Source organism: Mobula birostris, chromosome 24 (genome assembly GCF_030028105.1).
Source record: "Mobula birostris isolate sMobBir1 chromosome 24, sMobBir1.hap1, whole genome shotgun sequence".
Classification (NCBI taxonomy): domain Eukaryota; kingdom Metazoa; phylum Chordata; class Chondrichthyes; order Myliobatiformes; family Myliobatidae; genus Mobula; species Mobula birostris.
The window spans coordinates 8,494,236-8,508,693 of record NC_092393.1 but is presented as its reverse complement, the minus strand read 5'-3'; the positions used below and the strand labels follow the sequence as shown (position 1 = coordinate 8,508,693).

The window sequence follows — 14,458 nt, the reverse complement described above, 5'->3', positions numbered from 1 at the left end:
TTTATTAGCATAGCTAACATTATTTGAACTAGCTGGCTAGCTGCTAAGGAGCTACTCTGTTGATGTCCTACGTGATGAGGCCAAACTCCCTGCAGATGTGCTTAAAGTTGTAATAGAATTAAAAATGACTCCATGATAATATATAAGTACATATTTTAATGTCACATTTTCTGCATATACCCAGTTCACAGATTACAGATTGGTTTACCGATTAGACAAAAATCACTAAGCAAAGTATTACATAAGAAAATATACTTTGTAATAAGGACACACCTTATGCTTTTATTTCTTTTAGGGACCACAATATATTAGGGAGGCTAATTGCAGGGAAGGCTGCTCAAGTATTTCACAGTTCTTTTCAGCAGAGCCACATCACAGTACAAGGAAAGTTTGCAAAAGAAATAGAAAAGCTATTTCTATTAGCATTGAGATTGCCAACAAAAGACTCAGGGGGAGGGGGAGGGGGAGGAAGAAAGAAATTTCAATATGTGTCAAATAAATTGTTGTGTTCTTTCATAATCAAATGTCCCGTATACATGCACCCTTGGAGGTCGACCGGGGGGGGGGGGGGGGTTCAGGGCTACCTCCCTGAAATGAGTTTTTGCAGGGGTGGGATGTCTGCCTCCCACCCACCCTGACAGTCCTCCAACTCCAGGATAGCCTTCGAGCCTCAGCCATAGGGCTACGACTGCTGATCGGCCTTCAATGTCAGTATTGACCCTCAGACTAGCCAATGACGGGACCCTGCAGCTCAAACTCCAAACACGCTGACTGACCTGCCCTCATGCTTCCTGCTCACACTCACATGCACTGACCTGGGACAGCCTGACAACCATGGATGCCCTACATCCCATATCCACATTGCTGGCCCTTTGAATGTGGAGCGGAGCCCTCAACACCAGCTGTACCTACCTCATCACTGATCTATGTCGCTGGCAAAGTGAATGCAAAGTGGAAATCTGACCTCTGACTCTTCCATATCAGTCTTTAAACTTTAACCTGACTCCTAACTTCCCTCTGTCTCCAAAACCATCCCTGTGAACTTAAAGAGCAATCAAGTCACGATCTCAATGGAGACCACCACTTGGAACAGAGAAAAGAGATGTGAAAAATTAGTCTAAAATTTAAAAAATTTTCTGCATCTACCAAACCCAATATAAAATTTCAAAAGATTAAACATTAACATTGTTGAAGCTGAATAATTGAATTAGCAGACCATATAACCCATCCTACTGTTAATTACTGGCTGATCTGCACCTCAACACAAGAAACAAGGTTTTAGTCCTTGTATCTTGCTAGCTGCTGTTGGGCACCAGTCAGACTGAATGATGAAACAACTGGGCTTCAGCAAGAATCTGTAGCTTTAGAAAAAGAAACTGGAGCATGTGCAGAGACAGGTGACATGGGGAATATGGATCAAAACCAGTGACAATGTGGATCATGTTCCTTACCAGGCAAGGGTTCGTGGGTGCCCATCTTGCGGATGGGCACAATGAAAGCATGTAGCCCCTTACACTGGCCCTGGGTGTAAAGCTGAGCAAGGACAATGGCATGGTTTGAAGTTTTTCCCACTAGAAGAAAACAAAAGGTGATAAATAACTGAGCAAATTCAAGCAGAGAAAAAGGCAAACATCTAAATTAAAAGCTTACTTCTCAAATCAGTAACAGTGCTCCTTTCACCTTTCCTCCTAAGGAGCAGAAGAATGGGATCTAAACAACAAGGAACTTGATAGTAACGTAGTTGTATAACCAAAAATCTTACAACAGTGGAGGCTGCCCATATGGTCACCGTACCAGCACTAGCTCTTTCAAAGAGCTATTCAAGCATCTCCAAATCCTACTAAAGAATTAATATTTAAAGTGTTCAATTTCTTTTTAAAAACATTAATAAATCTGTTTCTCCTATCGCCCACCATGAAAAATGACTGAAACCTTTGTAACTATAAACATTTTATCTAGGTTATAGATTATGAAAGAAAATAGTGATGAATAATTTGGTGCAAGTTTATGATGTAAAAATTTCCAGAAATTCTATTAAAAAGCTGGTGACTTCAAGGTCTGTTTCTCCTATCTACTTTCCGAACCAGTCTCTCCGAAAGCTCTGGGACTGAATTCCTGCACGTGCTGCGGAACATCTTGGGTACTTGCACCACTACTAACTCAACCACTGTTTCTACTCTACTAAACAATCCAAATCCTAGCTGCTCCACAGGGTGATAAGTAATCACAATCTGCGACAAGCAAGAATTTGATCCCTGACACTTGACGTTCAATATCATTATCACAGAACCCCTCTTATTAATATCCTGGGGTCACCACTGATCACAAATTCAAATGGACCAGCCGTGTAAATGCCTTGGCTGTAACAGTACAGTAGGTCAAGAATAATCCCCTCCCAAATCCCACCCCACCCCAAGAGGCCTCTTTGCCACCTACTGGGTGGACAGTCACCAATCAGAAGTATGACTGAATACCTTTCCACTTCCAAAGATAAATACTCTCAAGCAGCCCACACGTTTGGTATCCAATCAACCACCTTAAGCATCCATTTCCTTTAACCCCAATATACAGTGGCTGCAATGCATATCATCTACAGCAGGGGTCCCCAACTGCTTTTGCATCGTGGACTGGCCGACTGGTGGGGGGGTGGGGGGTGTTCAAGTTGGGTTAAACTCACCTCAACACGTCTTTTACAGTTGGGGTTGCCAACTTTCTCACTCCCAAATAAGGGACAAAAGTAGCAGTCAAATCCCGGGACACTTAACCCCAGGAAAGACTACTGTGACCATGAAACCTTGCGCAGGCACCTGTGTGCGCATGCGTGTACATGCCGATTTCCCCCCGCCCCCCCCCCCCCACGAATCGGTTTTGCCTTAATCTTCCCAACTACACTGTACATACATTATTTCTACTTTATACAGGCTATGTATTTATCATGTCATTCCTGCTTTTACTATATGTTAGTGTTATTATTTTTGGTTTTGTGTGTTAATTGGTATGATTTGTTAGGTTATTTTTTGGGTCTGGGAACGCTCAAAAATTTTCCCATATAAATGAATGGTAATTGCTTCTTCGCTTCACGCCATTTCGGCACGAAAGGTTTCATAGGAACGCTCTACCTTAGCGGGAGAAATATGGGACAAGCAATCAATTTAGCCCAATATACAGGATGTCCCAGCAAATACGGGACAGTTGGCAACCCTATGTTCAAGTTCAACAGTGTGACAATTTTTTCAAAGATGGATCCCGGAAGTTTTGCAAATGAAAGAGGAGGACCGATTAATTGAAATTGAGCGGACACATAGAGCTCTAAGACCAAAACCACAAGATGACCAATATCCATGAGCAATTTTAGTAAAATTCTTAAGATTTTGAGACAAGGAAAGGATTCTACAGGCAGCTGCTCGAGCTGCCAAGGATAGAAAAGGGCCATTGATGATTCAAGGGAACAAAATTTTTTTCTACCCTGACATAAGTTATGAACTTTTGAAGAGAAGGAAGAAGTTTAATCCAGTGAAAGAAATCCTACGGGATCACGGTTATCAATTTATATTGCGTTACCCTGCAACCTTGAAGATTTTTTTGACTGGTGGAGAAAAAAGATTTTTTGATGATTACCGGAAAGCGGAGCAGTTTGTCCAAGACTCTCTGAATATTCACCAGGTACAAGAACAAAACCAGGGGAGCAAGATGGATTGAAGAAGAAGACTGGGTCAAAGAATGGACTTGTTGGATTTTTGAAGGCGGATGAATATATAAATATATTACTAATTATATGAGGGAGGAGAAGTAAGGTTAAAATTTGAGGAATACTAGTTGGGAATAGTAACATTAATTTTATATATATATGTATATATATATATAAATTTTTTTTGTTACGGGGGAGCTGGAAGAAGCACTGATCAATTGCTACACTAATCATCTGTGCAAGCGTGGCTGTAGCCACGACCCGCAAAATGGAGGGGGGTAGTGTTGTGTATCCTTTCATTCACAACATTAGTGGGGGGGTATTTTGTTTTTTCTTTTTTTATATATATCTCATCTATCTTTTTTTTTCTTTTTGCCTGGATGATTGGGGGGGAACGCATAGCAACATGGTGAAGTTCAAAGAGATTCCCCAAGGAACTATGAGAGTTGAGAAGCTATGTTCTAGATTGGAGTAACTTTGTTAAAAATAATGACTAATTTATTGAATTTTTTGAGTTTTAATGTTAATGGGCTTAAGAGACCAGTGAAAAGAAAAAAAATCTTAACACATATTAAGAAAATGAAGATAGATTCAGCCTTTTTACAGGAAACGCATTTAACAGAAACAGAACATCAGAAACTAAAGAGAGATTGGGTGGGTAGTATTGTTGTAGTGGGGAGTAGCAATTTTTAAGTCAAAACAAGAATGGGAAACAGATCTGAATATTAATATTGATGAAACAAATTGGTTAAGACTGTGCCTTGACAGTATGACAAATACAATAAATGTTCGACTTAGATTAGTATAATATAACTTTTTACACCAATTATATATTACACCACAAAAAATAAATAGATTAAATTCAAACATATCTGATAAATGCTTTCGGTGTAATCAAGAAATTGGTACTTTTTTACATTCTACTTGATCTTGTTTTAAAATTCAACCTTTTTGGATTGTGACAAGAATACACATGGATCAGATGTTAGCTGTCCTGTGTGATCAGCAGTTGGTCTGCCACCTGTCTTCAAGAGAGAGATAAGGAAGACAATGGAGCAGCATTTGGAGATGTGTAATGAAGGGACGGGAGAGAGAGCTGTCTGGAGCGGCTCCCCCTTTGAACCCTGAACTGTTTGAAGTGATGGACAGGCGATACCCCAGCAGGGGGATAAAAAGGGACAGGTTCGCTAAGGCAGGACACACACGACACCACGAGGTAACGAGACCCTGGAAGCGGTGCCCCCTCGCAAGTCGGCGGGAGTCGTTTGGAAGGCTGGTTGCGGAACCAAGCCTTAGACGCATAGGGTGGAAAGGTACGATCAGCGGGAACCCGGTGTGTGTCCACCCTTACTTGGGTGCCAGGTTCACTGCAGAGGATCGACCGCATCTGGAGGAGGGGTCACAGTCGGTGACCTCAGGTGACATCACAAAGGACTCGCCCGAAAGCTGCTTGTGAGCAATATCGCAGGTCTGTGCGTGGAAGCCGTTTTGAATGATCATTCGTTCTTGTTCTCTCTCTCCTTCCCCCCCACTGTCCATCGCCATGGCAACGATTACTGCGAACTGAACTAAATTGAACTGAACTTTGTGTCACTTTGAAACTGGTCATTTGCCCCTACACAATGATAGAGCTTAGAAACATAGAAAATAGGTGCAGGAGTAGGCCATTCAGCCCTTCGAGCCTGCACTGCCATTTATTATGATCATGGCTGATCATCCAACTCAGAACACCGCCCCAGCCTTCCCTCCATACCCCCTGACCCCCGTAGCCACAAGGGCCATATCTAACTCCCTCTTAAATATAGCCAATGAACTGGCCTCAACTGTTTCCTGTGGCAGAGAATTCCACAGATTCACCACTCTCTGTGTGAAGAAGTTTTTCCTCATCTCGGTCCTAAAAGGCTTCCCCTCTATCCTCAAACTGTGACCCCTCGTTCTGGACTTCCCCAACATCGGGAACAATCTTCCTGCATCTAGCCTGTCCAATCCCTTTAGGATCTTATACGTTTCAATCAGATCCCCCCTCAATCTTCTAAATTCCAACGAGTACAAGCCCAGTTCATCCATTCTTTCTTCATATGAAAGTCCTCCCATCCCAGGAATCAATCTGGTGAACCTTCTCTGTACTCCCTCTATGGCAAGGATGTCTTTCCTCAGATTAGGGGACCAAAACTGCACACAATACTCCAGGTGCGGTCTCACCAAGGCCTTGTACAACTGCAGTAGTACCTCCTTGCTCCTGTACTCAAATCCTCTCGCTATAACTGCCAGCATACCATTCGCCTTTTTCACCGCCTGCTGTACCTGCATGCCCACTTTCAATGACTGGTGTATAATGACACCGAGGTCACGTTGCACCTCCCCTTTTCCTAATCAGCCACCATTCAGATAATAATCTGTTTTCCTGTTTTTGCCACCAAAGTGGATAACCTCACATTTATCTGCATTAAGTTGCATCTGCCATGAATTTGCCCACTCACCCAACCTATCCAAGTCACCCTGCATCCTCTTAGCATCCTCCTCACAGCTAACACTGCCACCCAGCTTCGTGTCATCCGCAAACTTGGAGATGCTGCATTTAATTCCCTCATCCAAGTCATTAATATATATTGTAAACAACTGGGGTCCCAGCACTGAGCCTTGCGGTACCCCACTAGTCACCGCCTGCCATTCTGAAAAGGTCCCGTTTATTCCCACTCTTTGCTTCCTGTCTGCTAACCAACTCTCCACGCACACCAATACCTTACCCCCAATACCGTGTGCTTTAAGTTTGCACACTAATCTCCTGTGTGGGACCTTGTCAAAAGCCTTCTGAAAATCCAAATATACCACATCCACTGGTTCTCCCCTATCCACTCTACTAGTTACATCCTCAAAAAATTCTATGAGATTCGTCAGACATGATTTTCCTTTGATTGATTGATCCTGTTATCTCTTTTCTGTGTACATGTATGTTTATCATTGCTGAACTGTTGCATTCATTATCCCTTTTGATTAGAGTACTGTGTTGCTTGTTTCTTTAATAAAACTTTCTTAGTTCTAGTAATCCAGACTCCAACTGAGTGATCCATTTCTGCTGGTTTGGCAACCCAGTTACAGGGTACGTAACAGGATAAATTTAAGAGTCTTATTGGGACAAATTACTGGAACTCAACTTTCACATAACCCTGTATTATTTCTACTAGGTGATATTGAAGGGATAAAGCCAAAACTTAAATGGAATAAGTATCAGAAAGAATTTATAAAAATTGCATTGGCAGTAGCTAAGAAGACTATAGTTGTTACTTGGAAATCTGATTCGTATTTAAGTATGAATCGTTGGAACAATGAAATGGCTAGTTCTATTCCACTCGAAAAAATTACTTATAATTTAAGAGATAAATATGGAACATTTTTGAACATCTGGCGCACTTATTTACAAAAGATAGGATGGCATATTTAATTGCTCCGATAAAGATCTTGGTCCCTTGGGGAAACTAACGAATAAGTATATTAAATTTATTTTGAAGCCCATGGAGCATGTGGAAACCTTCCAATACCCAGGCGGTTCCGTTTTTTTTCTTTCTTTTCTTTTTAGGTAGGACTATATACGGGGGGGGGGGGGTTAAGGGGAGGGGGGAGGGTAGATTTTTTTTTCTATGTATTCATTTTGAAAATATAATAAAAATTATATTAAAGAAAAAGTTCAACAGTGCATGACAGGGAATGAGGAAAGGTGCAGCGGACTCGTATCGTTTCCTCGCGGCCCAGTGGTTGGGGACCGCTGATCTACGGAATGTAGTGCAGTTACTCACCCAGCCTACTCTGACAGCACCTCCCAAACCTGTGACCTATAGCAGTAAGGACATGGGGACACCACATCCAGCAGATTCCCTTCAAAGTCACACACCATTGTGACTCAGGAATACAGCACATCTTGCATTGTCATTAGGTTGTAGTCCTTTAATTCCCTCCCACACCAGAAGGACTGTAGTAGGTCAAGGTGGCAGTTCACTACCACTCTCTGGGGAAATTAGGGATAGGCAATGAATGCCGGCCTTGCCAATGTCACCTGGATTCCAAAAATGAATGTAAAATGCTAAGTAATCCGTGCATTTATCGCTGGTGAATCTTCCACCACTGTGCTCACTTACATCCTCCAGGCCACCATTTGATTGAAGTCACAGTTGGGCTGTTCAGCACAAACTCTTGGGTGGAAGGATCATATGTTGCCGTCGTCTCCAAACCACGGATGAATGTGCCTGAAAATGACAGAACAGAAATTGGCAGGAACTACCCCACTCTCAGTGCACAACACAATAGAAGCAAAGCAACTTCACTGTTCAAGATGTAGTTGTTCTTGGGATGTGACAACACAGGAAGGGCAAATTTTGCTGCTGGGCTTAGTTCCAACTCGCCCTCAAGGAACTATCTTTTTAAATAAAAAAAACAGCTCAGGTGAATTCACTGCATAGACAGGGAGTCATGCAAGCCAGATAATGTGAACAGGACACATTAAACCAGCTATGGTTAAAGGCATTGTACTCTGGCAATCCTCCAAGACGACCAAAAATTCGTCATGATTTGGACGGTTGCGTGCCTCAATAATCTAGAGGACGATGTTGGCAGGAGTCAGGGATTTATGCTTTGGCTCTTGGTAGGGTCATCCATACCAAACAGGTCAATGGGTAGAGGCCAAACTAAGAGTGGTCCACTGGTCCTCCAGATTCAGGAGTTAAAACAAAATTGTTACAGAAACAATTGGTTATATGGTCGTTATATGGTTATAAACAGCAATGAAGAATTATTCTACATCTGAATGTGATAGTATTCTTGAGTCTCCACCCAAGACTTACATGGAGTTGTGAAAACTAAGAGATAGCTACTGACGCGATGAAGGAAGCCCTGAACACCGCCAGAGATGGAGGGCCTTCATTGCTGCCCTAAACGCCAGCGGCATAATGGGTAGTAAAACTCATTGTTATCATTATAAGATGCCGAACTAGCAGCAAAACACATAGGCAAGAACTTCAGTCCTAAATGCCTACATGCAGAACAGGTGAGGGACTGTGAGAAATAGTTAAGCAGAAGCAAAGGAAACTTCCACTACCTGACTCACAACTCTAATATATGACTATTAAGAGAATCAACATGGGAGCCATTGATATGCAAGCTAAACTATGCATTCCCTGACAAAGTAGGCAATGTGTCACTATCCCAGAGAAGCTTTATACTCTGATGTGCCCAAGTTTAGACTACTGTAGCATGTACTATACCATGGCCTATCTCAGTCTGTGCATAAGTGCCAATGATTTGAAGATTCCAAGCTGGCATGAAGAAGCGATCTTGTTGTTCAGGAGTAGCCTGGTTGAGAATGGTGGGCAGAAACATGCCTAGGTGGAGATCTAGAGGCTCAGGCCGTCCACGGTGCACATACCTATGAAAACACAGGCAAGAGATTACAGGAAGAGACAGAGGCATACAGACATAGGAATACAGAGGGTGAGAAGGAGGGACAGACACACAGCCATCAAGTTTCATTAGTGATTGGATTAACTCTTGCTTGCAGCAACAATTATTGTCTATCATGGGTGAATTCTTATCAGTTTAATGCAAAAAAAATTTCAAAAACAAAGCACAAATAGAAAACAAAGCACAAGAGTGTCATGTGTCCATCATGTTTAAGAGTCGCGAGGTAATGATGCAGCTCTATAAAACTCTGGTTAGGCTACACTTGGAGGACTGTGTCCAGTTCTGGTCGCCTCACTATAGGAAGGATGTGGAAGCATTGGAAAGGGTACAGGGGAGATTTACCAGGATGCTGCTTGGTTTAGAGAGTATGGATTATGATCAGAGATTAAAGGAGCTAGGGGTTTACTCTTTGGAGAGAAGGAGGATGAGAGGAGACATGATAGAGATGTACAAGATATTAAGAGGAATAGATAGAGTGGACAGCCAGTGCCTCTTCCCTAGGCCACCACTGCTCAATACAAGAGGATATGGCTTTGAGGTAAGGGGTGGGAAGTTCAAGGGGGATATTAGAGGAAGGTTTTTTACTCAGAGAGTGGTTGGTGTGTGGAATGCACTGCCTGAGTCAGTGGTGGAGGCAGATACACTAGTGAAATTTAAGAGACTACTAGACAGGTATATGGAGGAATTTAAGGTGGTGGGTTTTTTGGGAGGCAGGGTTTGAGGGTCGGCACAACATTGTGGGCTGAAGGGCCTGTACTGTGCTGTACTATTCTATGTTCTATGTTGCATCCTCTTCTGAAACATAACATCTCTTGGGCTCTGATCAGCTTTATTCCATTGAGTCAACTATTACGGGATGATATCCAAGTACTTTTTCCTGAGACTGTGACTAGGAACATAACCTAATAATACCACATACTATATATTATAAATATTACATATACAGTATTATACAAATAATAATTTGAGTTATAATCTTTGGTTCATATGTGATAAGCAATCAAAAAAGCTGTTCTAGTAACCTACTGGTAACATGCAAAGAACCAAAGGGATCATACAAAAAGGTCATGCAAAGTAACTCAAAACGGTTCATTGAAACATGGATCAAACAAACTGTTGAGATTAAACTATATCTCACTGTCCCAAAGACAGAATTTTCTTTTTTGGCTGCCACATATTTTGGTGATACCTGCATTTCCTAACTGTAGATTTTTTTTGTTACACTGAAACATGGGGCTCTCAAAGGTATGATATATAGGTTGCACTAAACAGACATCACATTGGGGGGCATCCTAGAATACCAACACCATTCCCTCTGCACCAATCAATAAGCTTGGCCTTTGTCCCTCCCTCTGCAACTGGATCCTTAACTCCCTCACTGAGAGACCACAGTCAGTACGGATTGGGAATACATCTCTTCGCTGACAATCTTCACAGGCACACCTCCAGAGCGTGCACTTAGCCCACTGCGCTGCTATCTCTACATCCATGACTGCGTGGCTAGGCACAGCACAAACGGCATTTATAACAGCTGCCGGCAGAATCTGGTGATGTGATGAAGACAGATCAGCTGGTTGAATGGTGTTGTAACAACCTTGCACTCAATGTCAGTAAGATTAAGGAAATGTTTGTGGACTTCAGGAAGGGGAAGTCAAGGGTCACACACCAGACCATATCAAGGGGTCAGCAATGAACACCATCTATTTTTTGCACTAATTTAATATTTACTAAAATTTACAGTACATGTATTGCACAGTACTGCTGCTGCAAAACAAATTCCGTGACAGATGACAGTGATACAGGAGAGACAGTTTGCACCTAAAGTGGAAGGGGATTAATATCCTAGCAAAAAGGTTTGCTAATACTGTACAGAGTTGGGGGCAGGGAGGGATTTAAACTAGAGTTCCGGGGGATGAGAACCAGACTGTCAGAACAGATAGTGGAGAGGCTGTGAGACTTCAGACAAAAATCAAGAATCGAATGGTTGAGCATGGTGTGTCTAATGTTCTGAGCTTCAGCATTTCAATGCAAGAAGCATCGTAGGAAAGGCAGATGAGCTCAACGCATGGATCACCTGGAATTCTGATATTGTGGCCATTAGTGAGACTTGGTTGCAGGAGGGGCAGAACTGGCAGCTCAATATTCCAGCATTCCGTTGTTTTAGATGTGACAGAGCAGGAGGGATTAAAGGAGGGGATGGTGTTACTAGCCACGGAAAACATCATGGCAGTGCTCAGTCAAGACAGCTATGACCACATCAATGGGGCTATATCACAGCCCTCTCAACAGACCAGGGATTTAAAGGAACACATTTGCAGACAAATCACGAACTGTTGCAAGAAACAAGGTTATCATCATCATCATCAGTTTGAGCTTTGACTGCCGTGGCCCACACACTCCTGTTTTGGGTCAAGTGGATCAATTCATTGGTATTCATTTCCAGTTCTCTGGCTGCTGTCTCCATCATCATTTGTCTTTGTCTTCCTCTTGCTTTCTTCCCTTCAATCTTTCCCATAATTACCATGCATTCTAACTCCTCTTTCCTAATCATGTTACGTTGCCTTTTCATGATCTCATACATTATTTCTCTTTTCGTGTTTGCTCTGTTCATGACATCCTCTTTAGATATTCCTTTCGTCCATGATATTCTTTGCATCCTCCTCAAAAACCACATCTCTGCTGCTACAATTCATCTCCTCATGTTACTAGATATTGTCCAACATTCTGAGCCATATAACATAACTGGATAAACGTAACATTTCAGTACTCTGAGGCGGGTTGTCATGCCTAGTTTAGTATTGGTCAGTATACTCTCCATTCTTGTAAAGGTGCCTTTTACCATCCCTATTCTTCTTTTGATGTCCATGTTGCACCTGCCATCTGATCTCACCCAGCTTCCCAAGTAGCAAAAGTTCTGTACTTGTTTTATGTCTTCCCCATTTATTCTCAGCCTGCAGATAGGATTCTCCTTCTTTCTGGCTATCACCATACATTCTGTATTTTTGCAATTGATAGATAGACCCATTTTTGCACTTTCTTCAACAATTATATCAATTAAGTTTTGTAGCTCTTTCTCCGTACTTGCAATTAACACACTGTCATCTGCATATCTGAAATTATTGATGTTTTCACTGCCAACTTTGATTCCTAAGATGTCTCTTATTTTTTGTAATATTGTTTCACTGTACACATTAAATAAATCAGGGGAGAAAACACACCCCTGTCTAACGCCTCTCTTGATTTTCGTAAACTGACTCACTTCTCCATCTATTCTTACAGCGGCAGTTTGTTCCCAGTACAGATTTCTGATTAGGTGGAGGTCTTTCGAATCTAGATCTAGAGTTTTCTGTAATAACGCGTTTCTTGTACCTTTGTCTTTCACAAAACCACATTGTTCTTTACCTATTTCAGCTTGTATCTTACTTCCAGCTCTTGTCATCAAAAATTCTTAGAAGTATCTTGGTGATATGACTCATTAAACTTATCGTCCTATGTAATTCACATTCTATTGCTCCAGGTTTCTTAGGAAAGTGATAAATACTGATTTTTTTCATCTCATCTAGTAGTATTCCAGTCTCATAAATGTCATTGATTAAATCAGTAAGTTTTTCAGTTCCATAATCTTCAAGGGTGATAGTTTGTTCTACAAACGTTTGTATTATTAATTCATCAGGACCTGCTGCCTTTCCTTTCTTCACCTTATTTCCTGCATTACGGACTTCAGATTTTAAAATACTTGGACCTTCGATGTTTTTCTTAATTTCTGGTTTTTCGCCTCGATTGTCTTCAAACAATTCCTGAACATACTCAGTCCATTGTTCATAATGTCATTTTTTTTCCATGATAATGGTACCGTCCTTTACTTTCAAACATCCACCTGAAGAACAGAGGAGCTTTTTACCAGTGATATTCCTGATTTGTTCATGTAACCTTTTTGGATCAGTAATAGGGATTCTTTCTATTTGCTCACATTCCTGGTTTAACCATTCTTCTTTGCCTTTTTGACATAAACTTTTAACTTTTTTTTTAATCTATGGACTTATATTCTATAGGATTTGCTTTCTTCTGTCTTCTTTCTTCCACTAGATTTTTGATTTCATCTGTCAGCCATTTATTCTTTGTGCTTTTTTCTTTTTTAGGAATCACTGACGAGTTAAATTTCATTTCTACATGATTGCTATCATCTTCAACAGATTCTATTTCTAGACTTTGAAATCTATTCCTTACTTCAATTGTAAAGTTGAAAGTTTTCTTCTTTAATTAATTGCAAGTAGTCAAGGGATTGTTCAGGTTTTTGCTTCTTTAGTTTTTTAAGTTTTACTTTGACATGACATACTACTGGGTTATGGCCACTATTACAGTCTGCACCTGGATATGTTTGGCACTGAGTCACTGAGTTTCTAAATCTTTGGTTTATAGTAATAAAGTCAATTTGATTTCTAGTGTTATCACCTGGACTTTTCCAGGTCCACAAGTGTCTTGGATTGTTTTTAAAGTAGGTATTCATAATGACCTGATTATTCATCTTGCACCATTCTACCCATTTCTCACCTCTTTCATTTCTTTCCCCTAATCCAAATTTTCCTATGGTATTTCCATCAGCACCTTGTCCTACTTTAGCATTTAGATCTCCCATGACAATAACAATATCTTGAGATTTGCATCCATTCTTTGCTTGTTCAAGCTCTTCATAGAATTTATCTATATCCTCATTTGTTCCATCTGTTGTTGGTGCATATACCTGTATAATTGCTAAATCAAATGGTTGTCCTCGGAATCTAACAAGGAGCACTCTTTCTGATATTGCCCAATGTCCTAAAACACTTTTTGCCATGTTTTCATCCATAAGAATTCCTACTCCATTAGTATGGGAAGTTCCACAAGAATAAATTAGTGTTTTATTTCTATTCTGACATGTTCCAGCACCTATCCAACGAACTTTGCTAATTCCCATGATGTTAATCTTTAATCTTTCTATTTCATTTATCACATGGTCCAATCTTCCTGCTTGATATAGGGTTCTTACATTCCAAGTGGCAATAATTTTTTTTTGTGCTACTTGAATTTTATGAGCAGTAGCTTGATGACGATCGGGGATCCCCTGCTGACCAGAATCAACCCCACTGAGCGAAGCATCTTCAGAATTGTCTTGAAGATCCTCGAAGCTGTTGTTGTGTGATACATTGAGAGTTTGACCATGGTTTTCTTAGCAAATAGATTCTAGGAAACCTAGTATCTAGCAACAGTGGTTTGCTATTGCCTTCCATTGGGCAAACTAAAGAAATCACCATTTCTCTTCCCAAATGTTCATCCGCCTGT

The 14,458-nt window shown here is 41.1% G+C and overlaps 1 protein-coding gene across 1 annotated transcript in view; it reads right to left on the bottom strand.

The window, feature by feature from the left end:
- The window catches only part of acox1 (acyl-CoA oxidase 1, palmitoyl), a 71,293-nt gene that overhangs the window by 45,937 nt on the left and 10,898 nt on the right, over window positions 1-14,458 (bottom strand). The window contains exons 3-5 of the mRNA XM_072242009.1: window positions 8,944-9,104; window positions 7,822-7,929; window positions 1,452-1,571 (exon numbers count right to left, since the gene is read on the bottom strand). Coding sequence (XP_072098110.1) covers window positions 1,452-1,571; window positions 7,822-7,929; window positions 8,944-9,104 — 389 coding nt within the window. The remainder of the gene's footprint in view (window positions 1-1,451; window positions 1,572-7,821; window positions 7,930-8,943; window positions 9,105-14,458) is intronic.